Source organism: Scardinius erythrophthalmus, assembly GCF_964197995.2.
Source record: "Scardinius erythrophthalmus genome assembly, chromosome: 20".
NCBI lineage: Eukaryota > Metazoa > Chordata > Actinopteri > Cypriniformes > Leuciscidae > Scardinius > Scardinius erythrophthalmus.
The window spans coordinates 35,490,731-35,514,963 of NC_138240.1; the positions used below are offsets into that span (position 1 = coordinate 35,490,731).

At 41.5% G+C, this 24,233-nt stretch overlaps 1 protein-coding gene across 1 annotated transcript; it reads right to left on the minus strand.

The window, feature by feature from the left end:
• Positions 1-1,339: 1,339 nt before the first annotated feature.
• LOC308681035 (cytosolic sulfotransferase 3-like) lies at positions 1,340-20,276 on the minus strand (the record flags this gene model as incomplete). The annotated part of the gene is made up of 8 exons (XM_081349556.1): positions 1,340-1,452; positions 1,542-1,716; positions 6,463-6,604; positions 8,022-8,088; positions 8,351-8,477; positions 11,294-11,400; positions 19,007-19,135; positions 20,144-20,276. The coding sequence occupies 8 exons, from the start codon at positions 20,274-20,276 to the stop codon at positions 1,340-1,342; spliced, it is 993 nt and encodes a 330-aa protein (XP_081205682.1).
• Between the last annotated feature and the right edge of the window lie 3,957 nt (positions 20,277-24,233).

Genomic DNA, 24,233 nt, shown 5'->3' on the forward strand with positions numbered 1-24,233 from the left:
TTTCTTTTGTTTTTAGTGTTTTGGCTGGATTATTGCCTGACTGATTGTTGCTGAGAGTGTCAGTCAAAATAACGGAGGTTAGAGGTATTGTTTAATTTGAAGGGAACTTTTGAATGATTTTCTATTATGTGCTGCATTTATCTTGAATGTTTTATTTTATTGATGTGTTTTTTTATATATTGTAAATAATTCTTTGTTGTAATTTGCTGTGTTTCCCCTTATAGGGATGCACGGTTACCGTTTACTTTAGATTTAATTTTCTTTGGTTTATTTATTTTTTTGTTGGATGTTGGACCATTGCATAGGGAAAACCTAGGCCATAAAAGTATAGTAATGGTTGCATGGTGCTGACTGGTTTGTTCTACTTGCATTACCCACTGTTAATTAATTTGTTTTTCTTTTTGTAGATTTCTTTTTAAACCAACGATGGCTTCCGGGTTACCCTCACTGTGTGGATGGCGGTGGTGAGGTGGCTGGGATCATGTGGTGGTTTGGTCACTTTATTTGGTTTCTTTCTTTTTTGTAGGTTTGCAGTGTGATTGCTGTGAGCGTTGTTGTGGTGAGAGCATTTTTGAATGCCACTCTGTCCTCACGATATAGGGAACCCGTGGCTATCTGTGGGTTGTTTTCGCTTTGTTTATATATAATTTGTTTAGTTTCTTTTCATTTATTAGTTTTTCTTTGTGGGTATTTGCATTGAAGATCTGTTACACCTTTTTAATGTTGAATTATTTGAATAAAAAATGTGCCTGTTGATTGAAGCTGCACTACCACCTTGCGCCTGATTATTTACCCCATGTGGGTCATAATGTTACATGTGGTTTATGGGGACTCTCCATAGGCGTAATGGTTTTTCTAATGTACAAACTGTATAATCTATCCTCCTACACTAACCATCAAATATGAGACTAATTTAAATTCAGCTGTAAAGCAGCTCTAAAAAGACAATAGTGTCATTATTCAGCTCAATTCAGTCCAGTCTTTATTCAGTTAAGCTCAATAACTGTAAAGTTCATTAGTTATGAAACATGTATATGTGCACTATTCAAATGAAGTAAGATCCCATTACTCAAATATTTTTAATTTGATTTATTTAAAAAAAAATAGTGATTTAAACTTATTGGGTCTACTCGGTTTTATTTGTCATCATGGTACCAAATAGATCTACTAAATAACTTTTAAATATACATTTACTCAATTCATAAGGTAGATTTCATTGATTTCACAGCTTTAAATCCTAACTTACGTTTTTACAATCTTAACATCTTTAATATCCTCTATGTGAAAACAGAAGAGCAGTGATTAATCTGATTCTGGTGCAAGATCTAGAACTGAAATATTAAATCTCTGTGCGGAATCTGACAGTGGTTTTCTTCATCTTCTGTTTGTAGATCTCGTCAAACTGTTCATTTTGTGCCACTGTGAAGTGACATTTCCAGTCTCCGACTTTACCTTTTGGAACACAAATAACAAGAAGAGAAAAGCAAGTCAAAGGACAGAAGTCAGAAGGAGATAATTAGAGGATTAAGCAGTTTATTAACCTTTCCGCATGAAGGGTGAGATCTTGAAGTCCATGAAAGGGACTGTGACATGGTTGATCATGTTGTTCTGTTTCATGGCATCAAACTGAACCCCTTTTGTTATTTTCTCTCTTTCTTTAACTGAAGTGGACAAACCCAAGAAGGAGCTCAAACGTTCCACCACACGTCCAGTGTCCTGGAAAAGACCAGGAAAATACGCACTTTATTATTACAAATATTTTTATTGATTTTTCCATTTTCCACAATCACAATAACACAGAACCACAAACAACATTAATTCTGGATCTACATACTTATTCACACATCAACATACACACCCCTGCAGCAAAAAAAAAAAGTATAAAAGAATAATACACATAATAGTAGGCCTACTGATTATACTATACTGGCCAATGAAGATTCAAATAAGATAAAAAGGGCTGCCAGACCCCATAAAACTTTGCAGAGGTACCTCGGATAGTGTATTTAAGATGCTCAAGTTTAAGACACGACATCACCTCAGTAACCCAGCGTTTGTAAGATGGTGGCAATGCCTTTTTCCAACTGAGAAGAATCAGGCGTCTAGCCAATAATGTGGAGAAAGCTATGAGCTCCACTGATTTGTTGTTAGCTGCAATTCTTCTGGCACTACCCCAAAGATGGAAGTCAGAGGATTGGGATCAATATCTTTGTTACATATAAATGAAAACGTTCTGAAAATGCCTGCCCAGAATTTTGTTAATCTGGGGCATTCCCAGAACATGTGACTCAGGTCTGCTGGTTCCAGACTACATCTGGGGCATGTTGCGTCTGACCCTGGAGACATTTTAGCCAGCTTGCTCCTAGTAAGATGGAGCCTGTGAAGTACCTTAAATTGCAAAAGCCCATGTCTAATGCATACCGAGGATGAATGCACAAATTCTACTCCCACTGCCTCTTTATACGATCAAGAGATGGGGAAGCGAATCTTTGGATGTTCTCATATATGATAGACACCATACCCCTAAGAGAGGAGTCCATATTTAAGAGCTCATCAATCCAGCCACCCTCTGGCTTGTTCAAAGAAGGAGAAAAATGTTTTTTTGACGAAACTACGGACCTGTAGATACCAAAAGAAGTTGGATTGAGGGATCTCAAAATCTGTTCTTAATTGCTGGAATGAAATAAACACGCCCGTCTTTAAAGAGGTCCTTAACACACTTGACTCCATTTCTAGACCAGCGCTGAAATGCAGAATCTATGAGGGACGGAGGAAACATAGGGTTCGACAGGATGGGAGCTGAGGGCAACGCTTGTTTACTGTTGAAGTGAAGTCTGAATTGTGACCATATTCTGAGTGATCCGTGAATAATTGGGTAATTCGTAAAAAAGCTTTTGCTCAAGGGAATTGGAGAACAGAGCAGTGAGCATAGTGATACTGGGTTACACGCGTGCTGTTCCATGAGTAACCAAACTGGGGCTTCCTCTCTCAACATATCAGAGAGCCAAAATGTCACTTTATGAAGGTTAGCTGCCCAATAATAATAATGCAAGAAGTTCGGCATTGCCAATCCACCATCCTCCTTCTTCCTTTCCAGATATTCTTTCCTTATGCATGGAATTTTTTATCGCAAATAAAAGTAGAAATACAACTGCTCAAATCCTTGAAAAATGATTTGGGTATAAAGACTGGCACTGTCTGAAATAAAAATAAAAACCTTGGTAAAATTGTCATTTTAATGGAATTGATCCTCCCCGCCAAAGATAAGGGTAGAGTTGACCACCATACTAAATCGCGCTTGGCCTTATCAAATGCTGTTTTAAAATTACTGTTGAATAAATCCTTATAACTGCGAGTTACATTCACACCTAAATAAAGAAATCTGTCAAGGCTTACTGAAAATGGAAAAGATTGGAATGCCATTTGATGCGCTCTTTCATTAATGGGGAAAAGAAGACTCTTTGCCAAATTAATTTTATATCCTGAAACATTTCCAAAATCGGAAATAATTGTAAGAGCAATTGGTATAAAGGAATGCGGATTGGACAGAAAGAGAAGGAGATCGTCTGCATAAAGCATAAGTTTGTGAACAAGTCCCTCTCTATGAATTCCAGCCAAACCGGCTGCATTCCTTAGCATAATTGCAAGGGGTTCAATAGCAGCATCAAAAAGCAGAGGAGACAGCGGGCACCCCTGTCTTATCCCCCTAAAAAGCGGAAAGCATTTGGATATTATACTATTCGTTCGAATAAATGCTTGAGGGCTGGTATATAGAATTTTAATCCATGAACAGAACACAGGGCCAAAGCCAAACCTCCTAAGTGTTGTTAATAAGTAAGCATATTCAATTATATCAAATGCCTTATGAGCATCTAAGGATATTAGAACCTCTGGATTAGTGTTAACCTTGGGTGAATAAATCACGTTAAATAAGCGGCGGAGATTGCTAGAAAACTGCCTGCCAGAAATAAAACCAGTCTGATCTGGATGAATTATTTTGCTCATAATTGTCTCTACTCTAGCTGCCAGCACCTTGGCCAGGATCTTATAATCGCAGCAAAGTAAACTGATCGGGCGGTAGGTTTCACATTTAAGTGTGTCTTTATCCTTTTAAAGAAGGACTGATATGGTGGCTTGTGTCATGGTTGGAGGGAGAGATTTTGAAACGAGGGCCTCTCTTCAAGTTTTGGCAGAAAACTTCTTATAAAACTCAGCCGGGTAGCCGTCGGGGCCTGGCGCTTTCCCAGATTTTAATTTCTTAATTGCACTGTCAATCTCAAGAGCTGTTATGTTGCCTTCTAAAGTGGATTTGTCTGAATCATTAAATGATGGCAACTCTATGTTGCTGAAAAACTCTTCTATCCTGTCAGTGTCATTCACGGGGCATATATCCGAAGTATATAAAGCCTCATAAAAAGATTTAAACTGATTATTGATACCCTGTTGATCTGTAATAATATTGCCCTCACTGTCTTCAATTGCCGCTATAATACCGCTGCTGCAGATTGCTTCAATTGATAACACAAAAACCTGCCCGCACGCTCGCCATGTTCATAATGAATTTGACGTGATTTCAAATAGAGATCTTCTGCGCGCTCGCTGGTCAAAGAATCAAATTCAGCTTGTAACAGGAGTCTCTCCTTATGCAACACCTCAGAAGACAATGAAGAGTGTGACTGATCGATTGTCTTTATTTCATTCAATATTTCTGTAATCCGCCTCGATTTCTTTTTATTAGCACTAGCTTGATACGAAATAATTTGACCCCTCACAAACGCTTTCAGAGTATCCCATATAGTACTATAACTTATTTCTGGGGATTCATTTGTCTCGAGAAAGAAATCAATTTGAGTCTCTATGAATTTAACAAAATCTTCATCTGCCAAAAGCCTTGAGTTTAGGCACCACATACGCTGAGAGATTGAATAACCTGGGAAACGAAGCTTTAGTAATACTGGACTATGATCTGAGATAACTATACTATCATACTCCACTTGTGTCATTAGAGGGAGTAGTTTCTTATCCAGCAGAAAATAATCAATTCTGGAATATGTTTGATGTACCGGTGAATAGAATGAAAATTGTTTGGATGATGGGTACTTAAATCTCCAGGGGTCCACTACGCCATATGTTTGGAGAAAAGCATTGATACATTGCGCTGAATTTACTAGATGGAATAGCCGTAGAACTAGAGCGGTCCAGAATTGGGTGTAAAACACAATTCAGATCCCCTCCTAAAATTAAATTATACGTATCAAGACTAGGTAAAAAAGAAAAGAAATCACTAAAAAACTGTACATTATCCCAATTAGGTGCATATACATTGGCCAGGACCACAGGCATGTTATAAAGTCTGCCCTTAATTATTACATATCGACCATTTTTATCCTTCACAGTGACCTCCTCGACAAATTGTACATTCCTATGTATAAGAACAGCAACTCCTCTACTCTAACTGTTAAAGTCAGAGTGGTATATTTGCGTAAAGCCTCCTCTGTGAAGTTTGGGATGGTCCTTGTTCAGCAAATGAGTCTCCTGCAAATATACTATATCCGATTTGAATTTATTAAGGTGGCTGAATACCTGGTTTCGCTTCACTGGATGATTTAGCCCACGTACATTCCAACTGACCAGCCTCGTTTCCGCACCACCTATACTACTAAAGGCCATTGAGTAAATTTCTCAAAACTGCCAGCAGAGGACCCCTTTGCAATAGAGAGAGAGAGAAGGAAAAAAAACTGTTGTAAGGGGGGGGGAGAGAGAGATTGTGTTCCTAAACATACAAACAACATATGCATGAGTTTAACTACAGTACAGAAGACTGACAAAAAAAAAAAAAAAAAAAAAAAATATATATATATATATATATATATATATATATATATATATATATATATATATATTTGCGTATGAGAACGAAACCTCTTCCAGTTATCCCTACTCCCAAATAGCTTACCATGCAGCCCCCACTTAAAAACAGACCAATATAAGGCTCTTGCAGTTATTGAATTACTAAGCTACCCCAAACAGAGCCCCAGGAGAGAAAAAAACAAAAACACTTTTGCTCTTGAGCCACGATTTCTGTGAAGTTTGAGCATGTGACTGCTTGTAATGTCTTTTAGACATCTGACAAAAGCTTCGGGGCTCGATGTAAACTTAGCGTAAACATTATATAAACATTTTAAGTGAACTCAAATTGAACACCGGCTAACCATAACAGTACCAAACCTGATTTGAACTTCGACGGAACAGTCCTTAACTTGGAGTCCAGTGAACTGCCAGCCGCTGATGTATGTGCGATCGTCACTTTCCCTTACAAGTCAGGTCCTTCAGAATGAAGTCTTTAGCTTTCAGCGGGTCCTTGAAGCTTGACTCTCGTCCATCCTGTGTCGTAATCCTCAAAATTGCAGGGTATCTCAACCCAAAGCGAACCCCCTCGCAGTTACAAAGTAAGCTCCTCACCTCATTGAAAGCTGCTCGCTGCTTTCTCACTGTCTGAGTGAAATCAGGAAGAATCCGTATCCGGTCGCCGTGAGCAGTAGTGGCTAGCTTCATTTCCATAGCTTTCTTCAAAATATCCTCTTTCTCAGAGAAGTAATGACACCTTACCACAAAGGCATCAGTTGGTCTGCTGCGAAGAGTGTGGTGGGCTCGGTCCAAGAGTGGGGTCTTCTCGAGGTTCAAGGCCTCTTTCAGGAGGCCGGCCACAAACTCAGTTATCCGTTTGCCGTGCTCTCGCCCCTATTTAACTCCTGTAATGCGAATGTTTGAGCGGCTTGACCTCGCCTCCAGATCTTCACTCCATTCTCTCAATACGGCCAACTCCTTTTTCATAACCATTAAGCTCCTTCTCAAGAGTATTAGTGGAGTCCGAGTAGCCGTTCATTGCAGACTCCAACCCATTCACCCGTGCCTCCGCTGCTTCCAGCATGGCATTAACAGCATCCACGGCACTGCGTAACTCTGTGCAGAGCTAATCTACTTGGCTGCAGAGTTCAGCTGATTGGGCAGCAGCCTTCTCTTCTATTTTTGCAATCAAGTCCTCTTTAAGTGAATTAATCGCTTGAAGAACCACACAGTTATCACTAGCTGAAGCCGTGTCTTTCTTTGATGTCGCGTGGAGTTCGGCGCTAGCATTAGCATTTTGGCTGGTAGTCGATTCTGCATCTCTGCAGTTACTCCGGCCCTTATTCATTTTCCTTCAAAAATAGCCCAAACTGCATTCAGCCCAACTGGATTAACACTGGTACACTCTTATTAACACACCAAGGCAGCTTTAGCACACTAATATATAAAATAAGAGCAAAATAAACTAAATTTAAAGCTGGTTGAGGAGAGCTCAATAACTTTACGTCTTCACATGGCACCGCTCCAACCGGAAGTCCCAAAATACACACTTTAGACATATTTCTACACTTGATAAAATTGTCACTTTGTGAATTTAACTTACTTCAGCCAGTGTTGGAGAATTTTATACATAAGTATATGTTGGAAAATTATATCTGTCTCATATATGAGTCCAAATGCATGATACAAACATTGAAGAAACTAGGCCTAGAATAAGGGAGGCCTACAACCAAGGGAGAAATAGAAAACAAGGCCTGCAATTAAGGGAGAAAGAGAAAACAAAGCATGATTGGAAACACAGGACATGTCAAAAGTGCATGTGAGGATAAGAGTCGTGTGAGGACAAGACAGAAAACTGGGTAAAAGGTAAAATAAGGCTAAAGAGTGGAAAAGTACCCAAAAAACCATATGCAAAGTCATCATCAGAAAAGCGCATGCGCCAGTATGGCCACCAATAGAAATTGGGCATTAATGCAGGTGTTTCTAATCGTGGTGAAGTGATGAGGAGGAGCAAAGAGAAAAAGATAATTATACGAATGTTAATTGGATACCAAAGTAAACAATAAATGACGTAAAATGAGGTATAAGACCCAAATGCAGACCATTGTAAGATCAGATGCTTAGCTACCATCTCACTTTATTGAACTGCTCAATAAAGTTATTTCTCCTGAGACCTGAAACTTCGACTCTGAAAGATTTCTTCTGAGACCTGAACCTGATTTTGAAGACCTGAACCAGAGACTGAGAATTGGCCACAACATAATATCCTCATAAAACATGTACTGTAGGTTAGAATATGTTTGTTTTTTCTCCCACCATCCGCTGACATGATCATACCACGGACCAAACACATCTGGCGGGAAATTACTGATGTTAAAACAAAACCTCCAAGACAAAGTTCTTGATTGATATTGTAGGGGTTGTAATTAAGAAATGAAATATATTTACATTCTCAATTTGAAATCATGACATTAAAATGATAAATTGCACCCAATCTACTTACATTTCCCTTTCATGAATTTCTGTATAAAGCTGTTCCAGTCTCCCGGTTCAGGCTGTACCATGTTCATTCGATCAAAATGAAAATAAGAAACAGCATTGTCTTTTGCATTACGTGCTACATACACAACCTGGAAAAAGTGAAAGAAAAGAAATATTGTGACAATACAGGACTTATATGTTGTATTATGCAATACTATTCAGAGAGTTACAATTTCATTACATTCATTTCAGAACTACTTGTAAATTTTCTTTAAGTGAACATGACATCATACTTATAGTTTACTATTTATATATTATTTTTGCACTTTAAGTATACTACTGTTCCTATTTGGGTATTAATTTTTTATACTTGAAATATACCCTTAAAGGGATACTCCACCGTTTTTTCATATTAAACTATTTTATTCCCTTAACTAAGACGAGTTGATACATACCTCTCTCATCTCAGTGCATGCACTTAATCGTGCTGGCGCGCATTGACACTCTGATAGCACTTAGCTTAGCCTAGTATATTTAATGGTATCTAACAGCAATGAATTTAGAAGTGACCAAACACATCAGCGTTTTCCCAATTTAAAAACAGTAACACGAGTAGTTACACGACCAAGTATGGTGACACAAAATAAAACGTGGCGCTTTTCTAAGCGGGTTAAAAAGGATAACTATAATGTATGGAGGAATAGCACTTTTGGGAGTACTTGCTATTCCGCCATCCATTATAGTTATCCTTTTTAACCTGCTTAGAAAACTTTACTAAACTGCACTTTAACTAATTTTAAAAACATTTTATTCTATCTTCATGCATCCTTTTTTATCAACAAAAAAAAGTCAACACTTTAGACAAAAAGCTGAGATAATTGCATTTTTGTCAAAGACTTCATCCGGATGGGATTCAGAACGATGATCAAACACTTGTGGTCCAGGAGCGATTTTTGGCTGAACCTGGCTGATATGCGGGGGGCCGATAAATATCCAAGGCTGGCCTCTTCGGTGACGCAGTGGCGGTGTGTAGCGTTCCCTAGCCCATCTCGCTGGCTCATCCGCACCATCAGACTCGGCTATGCTGTATATGCATGTGCACAGCATCAGCATTTTCACAGGTTTGCGTTTTTGAAGTTTATATATATATATATATATTTAATTTTTTTTCAGGTTTGCACCTTGGAACCTATTTCAAGATATTTTTGCGTTCTCGAGCCACCAGGCACTGTTGTTGTGCGAATGAGCCTGTGCTTCCGGGAGAGTGGCAAATCCATCCCCAGGCTGTGCAGCTGATATGAAGACGCTTCGGGACCGCACAGGTAGAAGTATTTGCCGCCCTGGACATGTCACATTGCCAGTTGTTTTATTCCCTGACCGAGGGGACACTCGGCACAGATACACTGGCACACAGCTGGTCCCGGGACATACGCAAGTATGCATTTCCCCCAGTGAGCCTTCTCGCACAGACACTGTGCAAAGTAAGGGAGGACGAGGAGCAGGTCTTGCTAGTTGCCCCATATTGGCCCAACCGGACCTAGTTCCCAGAACTCATGCTCCTCACAACAGCCCCTCCCTGGCATATTCCCTATGAGGAAGGACCTGCTTTCCCAGAGATGGGGCACCCTATGGCACCCGTGCACAGACCTCTGTAAACTCCACCTCTGGTCTCTAGAAGGACACAGAGGACTTAGGTGAGGCGACTCTATACTTTGGAGTGGAACCTGTTCGTCGAATGGTGTTCTTCTCACTGGGAAGACCCCGGGAGATACCCGATCAGAGTTGTGCTTTCCTTCCTGCAAGATGGTTTGGAGCGAAGGCTGTCTCCCTCAACCCTGAAAGTGTATTTTGCCACTCTTGCCGCATATCACGATGCAGTTGATGGGAAATCTCTCGGTAAGCATGTGCTCTGTCCCGTCCGCGCTTTGTGCTTGTACGTGGACCGAATACAGAGCTTTAGGACCTCAGACCAGCTCTTTGTCTGATTCAAAGGCCAGCAGAAGGGAAAGGCTGTCTCTAAGCAGAGGATGGCACACTGGATAGTGGATGCCATCGCCTTGGCGTACCAAACCCAAGGCGTGCCTTGCCCACTCGGGTTGAGAGCTCACTCCACCAGGGCTGTTGCCTCTTCCTGGGTGTTGGCACATCTGGTATCCTCCCGTGTACTCACTTCCCATAGCCAGTAAACACCGGAGACCCAGCTCAGTGTCGGCTTGCTGCGTCATTTCCCTCCTATGGACTGGTTACGTACACTTATTTGCTCAAGCGAGTCCCCGGTTTGGCAAACCCTTTTGAGCGCCAAACGCCAGCCCTAACACTCGTATGCACTTTCCCAGTGTTATTCAATAGTCTCACTGATTGGCAGTGATTGACACTCTCTGCATAAGCCCTCTTCCATCTTCCGCCCCTTCAGGGAACGAGGGTTACATACGTAACCAAGATTTTGTTTTTTATAAATCAATATTTTCAAACAATTTAAGTTTATAAGACAGTATGTAAAACTATGTGAAAAACACAACTCAGGATTATACTTTTAAGTATATCTCAATCAAAAGGTAGAAGTAAGCCAAATATACTTAGACCTTTCTGTTAGTGCAATTTTAAGTATATTTCTTAGAAATACATAAAGTATATTTCTGAGAAGTATATAAAAAATAGACTTCTTATTTTTTGTTTAAAAGAAGTATTCTAATAGCACACTTGAATAAACTTCTTTTTCGTAAGGGTTTTCAGAGAACTCAGGATTCAAATTAGTTGCTTGGAAATATTAGGGATTATTAGAAACCTCAAGATGTAAACAAGCCTCTCATTGGTCACATGTATTGAAAAGGCAGTTGCAAAAGCTCATCTTTTAAATATAAATTATAAAACTATGAAGACAATATCCAAAGAGAATGTCAGATTTTGGCAGATATGATTACATTTATCATCTATTCTAGCAGTCATAAGACCCGGAGTACTTTACCCTTGAGTTCTGCTCCCAGAAGGACTTGGGTACAAACTGAACAGGTAAGTGGGTTTTGATGAGACGAGGAGAGGTGGGAAGATTAACAGCCATTTCTGTCCCTGTAACTGATAATTAATTGTCAAAACCCATTTGAGGCTTTGGAACCATTTTTCATTTACATTCCAACAATGTAGGAATAGATGAATAGGTAATATGTTTAAATAAAATGCGCTAGACTTTATTTCCATGGTCCACTTTAGACATGCACTATAACTTTGCAATGCACACTACCTCTCATTAGAGTATTAGTAGACTGTATTATCAAAATAAAGTGTTAGCAGATATTAAGCAGACAGTCTACTAATACTCTGACTGCTACTTGACATGTAGTTGCAAAGTTACTTATAGTTAGAAGAATGTCTGAAGTGAACCATTTAATTAAAGTGTTACCAGAATTTGTAATGGTATGAGTATATGGAGAGTTTGTCAAGCTGGATTTTTGGAAAATGGTGAAGATCTAACTTGGGGGCCAAGAGGCAAGGCATTGATGTAGGGTTGTATGTTACAAAAACAACCTTCTACAAGCTACAATAAGTCCAAAATACTAGAGTTCTTACAAGGTCACGAAAAAATAATCCTATAACACCAACTTCATCATCTCTACACTGTTTCCTTTTAAGTGCAGTATCAATTACAAAGTATTGCTACTGACCTATAAGACCCTAAATGGTTTAGCTCCTGTGTTTTTAACTAATCTTCTATCGCCCTACAATCCATCATGTTCTTTAAGATCACAAAACTCTGGACTTCTGGTTGTACCTAGTGTCACGGTTCATAGATCCAATGTCTCTCTCTAGTCTCGTGCCTTGTTGTTTACATGTGTGTGAGTGTGTGAGTGGGTGTGTCTGGATCGTTACCATTGATCAGTACCCAGCTGCAATCACTCATCATCACCAGCTGCCACTCATCTCATTCCCTATATATGCTCACTGCTTTCTCATCTCCGTTGTCAGATCGTTTCATGAAGTCTCTGTTGTTGTCTGATCCTGTTCCTGTGCCTCGTGTCCCGTCTGGAGTTCCTGTGTTCCTGTTTCTCGTCTAGTTGGATTACGTTACATGTCTGGATCACGTCTTCACTCATCAGAGCACGCTGCACTTCATTCATCACTCCGTGTCTGACCATCGAAGTCCCTGCGCCACTGCCTGCATTCCCCGGATTCATCATCATCATCATCATCATTTATTGACTTTCAATAAAGAGTTTTTGCACTTGCAATTTGTATCCTCGTTTCTGACGTAACAGAACGATCTGACCAAGAATGGATACAGCAAGTACATCAGCGCCGACCATGGAGGACTGTTTGAGTAACAGCATGGCTCATCTGGACATTCAAGAGAAGAATTTAAACGATACTGGTCGCGCTGTTTTTCTCTCCAACCCAAGACTTTCCAGACCGAGCGATCCAAGGTTGCCTTTGTGCTCACCCTTCTGACTGGGAAAGCGGCTTTATGGGGAACGGCGGTGTGGGAGAATGAAGATCCATGCTGCGCCTCGTTCCAGGAGCTCTCCGCTGAGATGAAAAGAGTTTTCGACCGGGCGGTCGGTGGAAGAGAAGCTGCAAGAATGCTGGCTGATTTACGTCAAGGAGAGAGATCAGTGTCAGACTTTTCGATCGAGTTCCGGACCCTGGCAGCGGAGAGCAAATGGAACGAGGAGGCGCAGTGGGACATGTTCCTGCATGGGCTGGCTGACCGCGTCCAGAGAGAGATCTACGCTTTGGACTTGCCTCAATCTCTTAATGATCTCATCGCTTTAGCCCTCAAAGTTGATGCTCGACTATCCCGAGTTGGAGGTCACGCCACGTGTAGACGCCCTCTGGCAGGTGCCGAGGGTACACGATTTGGAGGCGGGGACGCGGTCAGCCCCGTCGACGATCACGAGCCCATGCAGGTGGGTCGAGCTCGGCTTTCCCGGGAGGAGAGGGAGAGGCGGAGGTCCCAGGGCCTTTGCCTATACTGTGGGGGAACCGGACACTATGCTTACAACTGTCCGGTAAAAGGCCAAGCCCGATAGTAAGTATGAGGCTACTATCGGGTGGGATCTCCGCCGAGAAGACCTCATCAACATCTACCCTCCTTCCGGTAAGACTGAGATGGTCAACACTCACCCACGATTGTCAAGCACTCTTGGATTCCGGGGCAGAGGGTAATTTCATGGATCACTCATTCGCACGTCAATTCAAGATTCCCCTCAGACCCCTCACACATCAGATTGCTGTACACGCACTCAATGGACAAGAACTTCCCACCATCACTTTCGCCACAGAAGACATCACACTCATCACATCAGGCAACCACACCGAGATCATCTCCTTCTATATCCTGGACACTCCCCTTGCACCCATTGTCCTTGGTCACCCTTGGCTCACCCGTCACAACCCTAAAGTGGACTGGCAGCTCAAGTCTGTGTCTTCATGGAGTAATCAGTGTCATAAGTCTTGTCTAGTGTCTGCCTGTCCGTCTGTTTCTGTCCCTGTGTTGCAGGAGGAGGCAGTGGATCTGTCTAACGTGCCCGCGGAGTACCTGGACCTGAAGGAAGTGTTCAGTAAGTCTCGGGCTGCTTCTCTCCCTCCGCATCGTCCCTATGACTGTGCCATAGAGTTATTACCAGGTACAGCTCCGCCCAAGGGCAAGTTATATTCACTCTCGACACCAGAGAGGGAGGCTATGGAGAAATATATTTCTGATTCTCTAGCAACGGGGTTCATCCGCCCTTCCTCTTCTCCAGCGGGGGCGGGGTTCTTTTTTGTGGGGAAGAAGGACGGGTCTCTGCGACCTTATATTGACTACCGGGGGTTGAACAACATCACGGTAAAGAATACTTATCCTTTGCCGTTGATGTCTTCAGCCTTCGAGAGGTTGCAGGGAGCGTCCATCTTCACAAAATTGGATTTACATAATGCTTATCATTTGGTACGCATCAGGGAGGGAGATGAGTGGAAGACCGCGTTTAACACCCCCAGGGGACACTTTGAATACTTGGTTAGGCCTTTCGGGCTTTCCAGCAGTCCAGCGGTCTTCCAGGCACTTGTCAATGACGTGCTGCGAGATATGATAGATCAGTTCATATATGTCTACCTGGACGACATACTGATTTTTTCTTCTTCTCTCCAGGAACACGTGCAGCACGTCCGACGAGTGCTTCAGAGGTTGCTAGAGAATGGGCTTTTTGTCAAGGCGGAGAAATGCGATTTTTAATGCACAGTCTGTTCCTTTCCTAGGGTACATCGTGTCGGTTGAGGGAATGCGCATGGATCCTGAGAAGATCAAGGCTGTGGTGGAATGGCCAAGTCCAGAGTCTCGTAAGGCCCTACTGAGATTTCTGGGGTTCGCCAATTTCTACCGGCGTTTTATTCGCAACTTCAGCCAACTAGCCGCACCTCTGACCGCCTTGACCTCCCCCAGAACGACGTTCAGGTGGTCAGACGCAGCCGAGGCTGCGTTTGCCAAACTGAAGGGTTGCTTCGTTTCAGCCCCTATTCTGACAACCCCTGATCCATCACGTCAGTTCGTGGTAGAGGTCGATGCGTCAGAGGTGGGGGTAGGAGCAGTGTTATCCCAGCGCTCTCTTTCAGATGACAAGATGCATCCTTGCGCGTTTTTGTCTCATCGTCTATCTCCTGCCGAACGCAATTATGACATTGGGAACAGAGAGTTGTTGGCAGTCAAGTTAGCATTGGAAGAGTGGCGGCACTGGTTAGAAGGGTCGGGAGTACCTTTTATCGTTTGGACTGATCACAAGAACTTAGAATACATTCGGACTGCTAAAAGATTGAACTCCAGGCAGGCTCGGTGGGCACTTTTTTTTCGGTCGTTTTGATTTTACTCTCTCGTACCGCCCGGGTTCTAAAAACATCAAACCCGATTCTTTATCGCGCATTTTTGATCGTTCCGAACGCCCGTCTACTCCCGAGTGCATTTTACCGGAGACTCTATTCATCTCCACACTCGTATGGGAGGTCGAATCGAAGGTCAAGAAGGCCTTAGAAGGGGTAACGCCTCCGGTCGGTTGCCCACCGAATCGTTTATTTGTGCCTGAGGGTCTGAGGTCCAGCGTCATTCAGTGGGGGCATTCTTCCAATGTGGCTTGTCATCCAGGAGTCAGTCGCACTAAATTTTTAGTCAAGCAACGATTCTGGTGGCCTCTCATGGCTCGTGACATTCACAATTTTGTTTTGGCTTGCTCAGTTTGTGCCACTGGTAAGACTTCCAATCGACCTCCAGATGGGTTACTCCAACCGCTGCCAATCCCTTCGAGACCCTGGTCCCATATCGCTCTAGATTTTGTTACCGCCCTCCCACCCTCTCAGGGTCACACGGTAGTTTTGACCGTGGTGGACCGGTTCTCAAAGGCGGCCCATTTCATTCCCTTGCCCAAATTACCCTCAGCCAAGGAGACAGCGGTGATTGTCATTGACCACGTCTTTCGGTTACATGGCCTCCCGATAGACGTGGTTTCTGACAGGGGACCCCAGTTTGTGTCCAAATTTTGGCGAGAATTTTGTAAGCTTCTGGGGGCGACTGTCAGTTTGTCCTCAGGGTTCCACCCCCAGAGCAATGGCCAAACTGAGAGAGCCAACCAGAATTTGGAAAGAACGTTACGATGTTTAGTTTCCAAGAATCCTTCCTCGTGGAGTCAACAACTTTCTATGGTGGAGTACGCCCACAACACGTTGCCAGTGTCATCTACGGGCCTATCTCCGTTTGAGTGTAGCGTAGGGTACCAGCCACCAATTTTTCCTAGTCTGGAATCCGAAGTCGCGGTCCCCTCCGCTCACGCCTTCGTCCAGAGGTGTCACCGCACGTGGACTAGAGCCCGCGAGACTCTACTCCGGGTGGGGTTGCGCACCAAGGCCAAAGCCGATCGCCACTGGTCTAGGCCTCCCGTATACGTCGCTGGTCAAAAAGTGTGGCTTTCTACCAAGAACATTCCTCTCCGTTCCGTGTCTAATAAACTTGCTCCCAAATTCATTGGCCCGTTTACTGTCACCAAGATCATTAGTCCAGTGGCAGTCCGCCTCAACCTACCTCCAGCGTACAGGAGGGTTCACCCCGTCTTTCATGTTTCCAAAATTAAACCCGTATTTCATTCTCGTATTAATCCGCCAATCCCGGTTCCTCCCCCGCCGCGACTCGTAGATGGGGAACCCACTTATTCGGTCAATCGTGTGCTGGACTCAAGGCGGAGGGGACGCGGATTTCAGTACTTGGTGGACTGGGAAGGTTACGGTCCAGAGGAGAGAAGTTGGGTACCTGCTAGAGACATTCTGGATCACTCCCTTATCGATGATTACAATTGGCAGGTAAGGGGACCTGGGAACGCCAGGAGGCGTTCTTAGGGGGAGGGGTACTGTCACGGTTCATAGATCCAATGTCTCTCTCTAGTCTCGTGCCTTGTTGTTTACATGTGTGTGAGTGTGTGAGTGGGTGTGTCTGGATCGTTACCATTGATCAGTACCCAGCTGCAATCACTCATCATCACCAGCTGCCACTCATCTCATTCCCTATATATGCTCACTGCTTTCTCATCTCCGTTGTCAGATCGTTTCATGAAGTCTCTGTTGTTGTCTGATCCTGTTCCTGTGCCTCGTGTCCCGTCTGGAGTTCCTGTGTTCCTGTTTCTCGTCTAGTTGGATTACGTTTATTTATTTATTTATTTATTATTACAGGGACAGTGCATATTAATAAACATTTCTGCCAATATGCCAGAGTTAGCCAGAAGGCTATTTTTCATCTGCAGTCCCCGGACAGATGTTAAAAGTCACCCTAAAAGAGAGTAAAATTACATATAAAAATTAAAAAAAAAAATTAAAAAAATATAGTCGAAATACAGCAAACCAACAATCAAACAAACATCTGACAAAAACATGACATATACACACACACAAGGCAAGAAACCAGCAGTGGATAGAGCAGGTCTAGAAATGTTTTAATGTTGACAGATCTGAAATTCAAGAAGCCATTTCTTTAAATGGTTCTTAAATGTACAATATGTGTTTAGATTTCTGATAGTTAAAGGAATGCGGTTCCATTCAGTAGCAGCTCGAACAGAAAAAGAAGTATGACCAAATACACTTTTTCTAAAGGGAATGATACAATCTCCCCTCGCTGCACCTCTGGTTCTGCTATGCTCAGCTGTACGGATGTTAACAAACTGGTGGAGTGGAGGAGATGATAAACCATGAATAATTTTGTATAGAAGACATAGGTTTGAGTATTTGACCATGTTTTCCCAGCTGAGTAATCTATGTTTTTGTAATATTGGACAATGATGAGAAATAATTGCTTTCTTATCCAGAATTTTAACAGATCGTTTGTAAAGTGACTGCAGAGGTTTCAGAGATGTAACACCAGCATGTGACCAGATGGGTAGACAGTAAGTGATATGTGATAAGATCATAGAGTGCATGTACATTTTTGCTGCCTGTGTGGACATTTGATGGCGAATGTGTCTAAAATTCATGAGGTTAAATTTGATGCGATTACAGACCCTTTTTACATGCGAAGTAATGTCTGGATCACGTCTTCACTCATCAGAGCACGCTGCACTTCATTCATCACTCCGTGTCTGACCATCGAAGTCCCTGCGCCACTGCCTGCATTCCCCGGATTCATCATCATCATCATCATCATCATCATCATCATCATCATTTATTGACTTTCAATAAAGAGTTTTTGCACTTGCAATTTGTATCCTCGTTTCTGACGTAACACCTAGGATATCTAAGTCCACTTAAGGAGGGAGAGCGTTTTCACATTTGGCTCCTAAACTCTGGAATAGCCTTCCTGATAATGTTCGGGGTTTAGACTCACTCTCTGAGTTTAAATATAGATTGAAGATGCATCTCTTTAGCCAAGCACCCATAATGCACCTCATAACCTTGTACTCCAGTTATATATGATCAAATTATCTGCAGTAGACATGTACCAATTCTAAATTTGGCAGCCTTGAAGGGTACATAAAAGCTATCCTGGGTTGTTGTCTGTCACATTGTACGTTTTGTTTCTTATCTTTTTAAATTTTGTGAAGTTTTTTTAATTGTGCAGACTTTTAGCTCTGCCGTTGTCTGTCCTCCTTTTGTTTCTTGTTTCTCTTTCCTTTTTCCTGCCTTGATTTCTGCCAGGTATTGCATGATGGAGAACTATTGAGGACTATGACTGCCTTCCACCTTACTTTAAACACACATTTGTTAACTTCCCTAAGCCCTAACCATTTTGGAAGTCTGTTTTTACTTAATTTCTGCTGACATACCCTCAACCCATTGATTTTGATCAAGGGAGCAAATGTATTTTAGCCTTCATATATTCACCATGTCCCAAAATGCAAATGCTTGACATCACATCAAATTATACCTAACCTACCCTCAACTCACACAAAGATTGAACAATCTTTAAACAATCAAATACACTATACGTATACATAACCTGTATCTGTAAACATCTAAAAATATAGCGGTAACTCAGAACAGAGCCATACCGTCAAATGCAAATCAAATTTGAAAATTTTGACTAAAAGAATTGTCTGTTATTTTTGCCTCAAGTGGTCCTGACTGAAATGTTTTAGTGTTTCCTAACTTCATGATTTTACATTTATTTTTCATCAAATAATTTCATTAATGTTTAAAATTTTGCAATAAAATTATTGACTTCACTGAATTGTAAGTCTCTGACCTGTTGAAAACTCTGGAAAGGATGCTTCCAGGCATGGGATTCTGAAATAGATAGGCTTGGAAGTCTGACGCTCTAGATCATCATTACCAAAATACAGAAGGTCCAGTATATAAGAAACCCATGTGCTACCTAGCAATAAAATGGAAAAGGAGTTTTAAAATAAGTGTTTTAAAGGTTAGTTTGGAAAGACAATACATGATAATGTCTATAGTGTTATCTAATGATTAAAGGAACACTCCACCGTTTTTTTAAATAGGGCTTATTAATTTATTCTTATTAATGCTTATTCTTTCCTACATTTAGAAAGGTGGGCAAATGCATTTTTGTCTCAGTGCATGCATAGTTTTAGTTTGACAGGGTCGGCGCTAGCTTAGCTTAGCACAATGAATGGAATCCTTTGTTGCCAGCTAGCATGTCCTGAGTAAAAGTGATAAAAAAACCCCACCTAATTACTTCTTGTGGCCTGCATATTCACAACGAGTACAAATAGCAATGCAGATTAACACTAGGTGATTTCCTAGGCAGATATTGACTTGGTTCATAGGTATGGTTCTGATCTTGACTGTCTGAGAAGTCACCCTCTTCGTCTCTCACAAAATCAGCCATGTTCATCGCCATTCATGTACTGTAGGAAAAATAGCCAGCTACTATTCATGCCGGTATGTTGACGTAAGTCGTGGGATTTCATGTGTTGCGTGATATCTCTGCGCCCAAGTAGCAGTGCTTCGCCTGTGCTTCCCCCTAATATAGTCCCAATTCAATATCTGCCTAAGAAAACACCTAGTGTTAATCTGCATCGCTATTTGTAATCGTTGTGAATATGCAGCCCACAAGAAGTAATTAGGTGTTTTTTTTTTGTTTGTTTTTTATCACTTTAACTCAGGACATGCTAGCTGGCAACAAAGGATTCCATTCATTGTGCTAAGCTAAGCTAGCGCCGACCCTGTCAAACTAAAACAATGCATGCGCTGATAGAAAAATGCATTTGCCCACCTATCTAAATGTAGGAAAGAAGGTGAATAAGCCCTATTTCAAAAAACGGTGGAGTGTTCCTTTAAGTTAACAGTAAGCTATAAAGAGTCAAGTCTGCATGCTAGCCACATTAAATTAAAGAAAAACTTCATGCATTAGTCTTACCTGCTTTGGGATAAGTGGCAATGAGAATGTCATCAGGTCTTGCTTGAAAGTTTTGCAACTTTTCCCAGTTGTCAGTGAAAAAATGAGTCATAGAAATACCCTCAAAATCAAACATCTCTGGTCGACTCTGCATTTTCGGCTGCAGAATAGAAAAAGTTTTAGTTTAATGCTAAAGTTTTACTGCACTGACTGAGCAATCATTAGAGATGAATCACTGGCAATATAAAAACAATTAAAAATCCTGTTCACAGCAAGATTTCAGATACATATGCACTACCAGTAGAGTATGTTTATTTCATCTACTGTATTCACTTTTAGGAGTATAATTTTTTTAATTTAATGCAATACATATTATTTTGAATATTGGTATGGGTATTCCACTGATAAGCCATGATAATTAGATAAATTAGCAAATACTTGTGTGTCTACAGTGATCTACTCTGTTACAGTGCACCTGCAATTGTGTATAAAGCCCTCATAATTATTCTTTTAAAAACTACAATATGCTAATGTATATGAATTCTAATTCATAACTTGCCAATTCTTGTTCCAAAATGTTCACATCTTTAACTGGTATTAAACAGACAGTTTCATTTTTATACTATCATAAAATACTTCAAAGAGAATTATTCATACTCACTGACTATTATGGGAAATTTTTTTTTAATTTTCATTAAGTCTTAATCCTGTCTTGTCTTCCACTTTCCTAGAATGTTTCTGACAGCTTTCTTGTGTTCCTCAAAATATAAACAGGACTTCTACTCAATGCTACTCAGTGCTGTCATTGATATTCTGTTGAGTTTATCCCCACCCTTTTCTCTGTGCTTTAAACTCAGCCTTAAAAAACATGTTACACATGTTCAAACTGCCCTCCCCAAAGGAAAGAAACGTCCCTGAGAAAGAAAAAAAAAAAAAAACTAGTAATGTTACATGTGTCTTCTTTAGCATTCCAGAAGAGATTTCAACATTGCCTCAAACCCTGTTTAGTCATTTTGTTTAGTATTTTTTAACTAACTGTGGTTTGTCAGTGTGTCACTTTGTCTTTACTGAGGGAACATCTTGTACTGTATGCTGTGGTAACACTGTGTTCCTCTGACAGGGATGTCTAATCCTGCTGCTGGTGGGTCAATGTCCTGCAGAGTTTAGCTCCACCCTGCTAAAACACACTTGCCTGGAGGTTTCTAGCAAAGCTGCTTGAAGGTTAACCTGCAAGGTTAGAAAAAAAAAGAAAAGGAAAAAAAGCATAATGCTCTGGTACACAGGTAAGGGAATCAGAAGCCTTTTTTATTTATTTATTTATTTATTTTATTTTAAAGGTGCTGTATGTAACTTTTTTTATAAAATGAATCCTTTTTTTATTGGCCGTCTGTGAAGGGGTTGTAATCACACATTACAATGATCCACTTTTCGTGTTTTGCTATTACCTCTGAAGGCCAGTAATCCTATTTTTATGTGAAGTCTCCGGGTCGGATTTTCTGCGAAATCCACCGGATGTGACGTGCATGCGCGCTCCCGAGCCTACAGTCTATTGCAACTGCACTGCAGCTAACGACATGGAGCCTGATAACACCAAAAAACGACCTGCCTCCAGCACAACACAGACTCCAGTCTCCAACACAAACTCCAATATATATATATATATATATATATATATATATATATATATATATATATATATATATAGCCTATATATATATATCTATCTATCTATATATATATATATAAAAATATATCTGCTGAAGCTCGTCAGGCCAAACGTCAATCGGATCGACTCAGGACGAAAACACGGATCAACATCGGCAGAGCGTTTGAATTATGGAGAGACCTCCGTTTTGAAATAGCAAGGTAAAATATAACATACATAAGACATGAAATGAATACAAAAGACTGTTCCATGATAACAAAAAGCAGGTGCTTTAGGATGTAACTTTTATTTTATGTACTAAATTTTCTACTGTCTAACGTCACTCATCCCACTACTATCATATTGTTTATAATACACATTTCCAGACATGTTCAGTACAGTAATATTACTTCCTACTGTCTTATTGTTACACTGAAATTGTCCAGTCTAGTTGACTAACCGTTTTCGTTTTCATTCATTGACCTATGTTGACATTGCTGATTGTGAAAGATACACGAATAGTAAGTGAAATAATGCTAGATAACACCACATTTCGGCAAAATACAGTCAATGTAACGTTATCATGGTACGAGCATGGAGCATTAGTTCTACGTCAAGCTGATAAAAGTAGCCTATTATGGTAATGTTGCAGTGGGAGTTTACATGAGTTTCCAGCATGTTGTGTGATGCTTTCTCCGTTGTGTTGAAAGTCTCAGTGTGGCTGCCGGTAGTGAGTTCGCGCTCTTGAGTTTGAGCACGCGCACGAGCGCTGTTGTTGCAATCTGAAACATCACCGCTAGAGGCCGCTGGATCCTACATACAGCACCTTTAATGGATGTCAATTGAGGAGTGGCTTCAGTACGCTGAATAAAGGTCTCGGTTACAACTGTAAGCCTGGTTCCCTGAGAAGGGAATGAGATGCTGCATCTGAGGATGACACTATGGCAGGGGTGTCCAAACTCTGTCCTAGAGGGCCACTGTACTGTAAAGTTTAGCAGGGTTGAACAATCCTGCATTATGGGAATGCTGCTGTGTGATTGCGTGTGAAGCACGTATTCAACACACTCCCATAAATATTATGGGTGCAACATCACCCCATGACACATGACGGCATACAGCGGAAGTTAGGAGACCCGGAACACAACTGATTAGCTGAAGTTGCTCACAGGCATGCAGAAGATATGGTTAGGCAATGCAGCCTCTCGTTCCCTTCTCAGGGAACCAGGGTTACAGTTGTTACCGAGATTATTCCCTTTTAAGGGGATTCCTTTTCTAAATCCTAATGTGAATCCCTCGGAGCACAGTTTAAGACATAAACACTTGAGACCCTGGTGTAGAGTCTAAATCCAGGCTATAGAATCAGATGAATGTGTGCGGAGAGGACCAGCCCGCCGCAGCGAACACCTCTTGGAGAAAAACTCCTGACAGTCAAACCTTAGATGTTGCCATATTTCTAGAGTGGATCTTTACAACCAGAGGCTAAGAAAGGTCAGACACCTCTTATGCCACAGAGATAGCCTCAACATTTGCTTATTCTTTGCTTGGAAGCCAAGGAACACCACTTGGGTAAACCAAAGCATACCAGCAATTGCTCAGGCTTCTGCCAATGAGAAAACCGGTGGATGTGACACTCAAGAGCCCTCACTGGACAAAACGAGTTTAGTGTCTAGTGTTAACAGGAGAGAAGGATAAAAGTCCTGCAAGATTTCTGATGCAATGTTGTGCAATGTTAGTTGGAACTTTCAGCACATAGCCCATCTAGGGTGAAGAATTGCTTTAACCCTACCAGGAGCAAACTCTAGGCAGGAGGAGGCAAATGAAAGGGCCTGCAGATATCCCACCCCCTTGAGGAAAATAATAGCTAGCAAGAAAGCCATCTTGAGAGTGAGAAACTTCTCCGTAAACAGACTCAATGGGCTTGAAGGGTGCCAGGGACCATCTCTCCAGAACCACGGCCAAATTCCAGGCTGGAACTTTAGCATGTATAGCAGGCCTCGACCTCAAAGTGCAAGGAAACAAAGGAAAGGAAATGAGAGAGCCGTTTTCGTTTAGAAACGGAGAATTAAAACGAATACGATCTCCGTCCACACCAGCGTTTTAGCTGCGTAATAGAATTGATCTCCGTCCACATTAAAACGACTGAAAACGCGGATCACGTGACTATTCACCAACACTGGGCATGCGCGTGCTGGTGTAAACATAGAGACTTTCAGACATAGACTGTAAAAAAATGCTTTCAAACACCAAAATGTCATTTATTAATATGTATTTGTGTCAAAATTACATATTTTCCTATTCTATTTTGCCTGGAAACGCTTCCAACACGTATTGCATGAAAAATAGGCGTCGGTTCTATTTATAACATATGCACGCGTTTACCGCGCGAGCCGCGCCTAAGACGCGGCAGTTTATTACTGTAAGAAACTGTTCCAGCGGGTGAAGTTTACTGAATATTACCTGTGTACT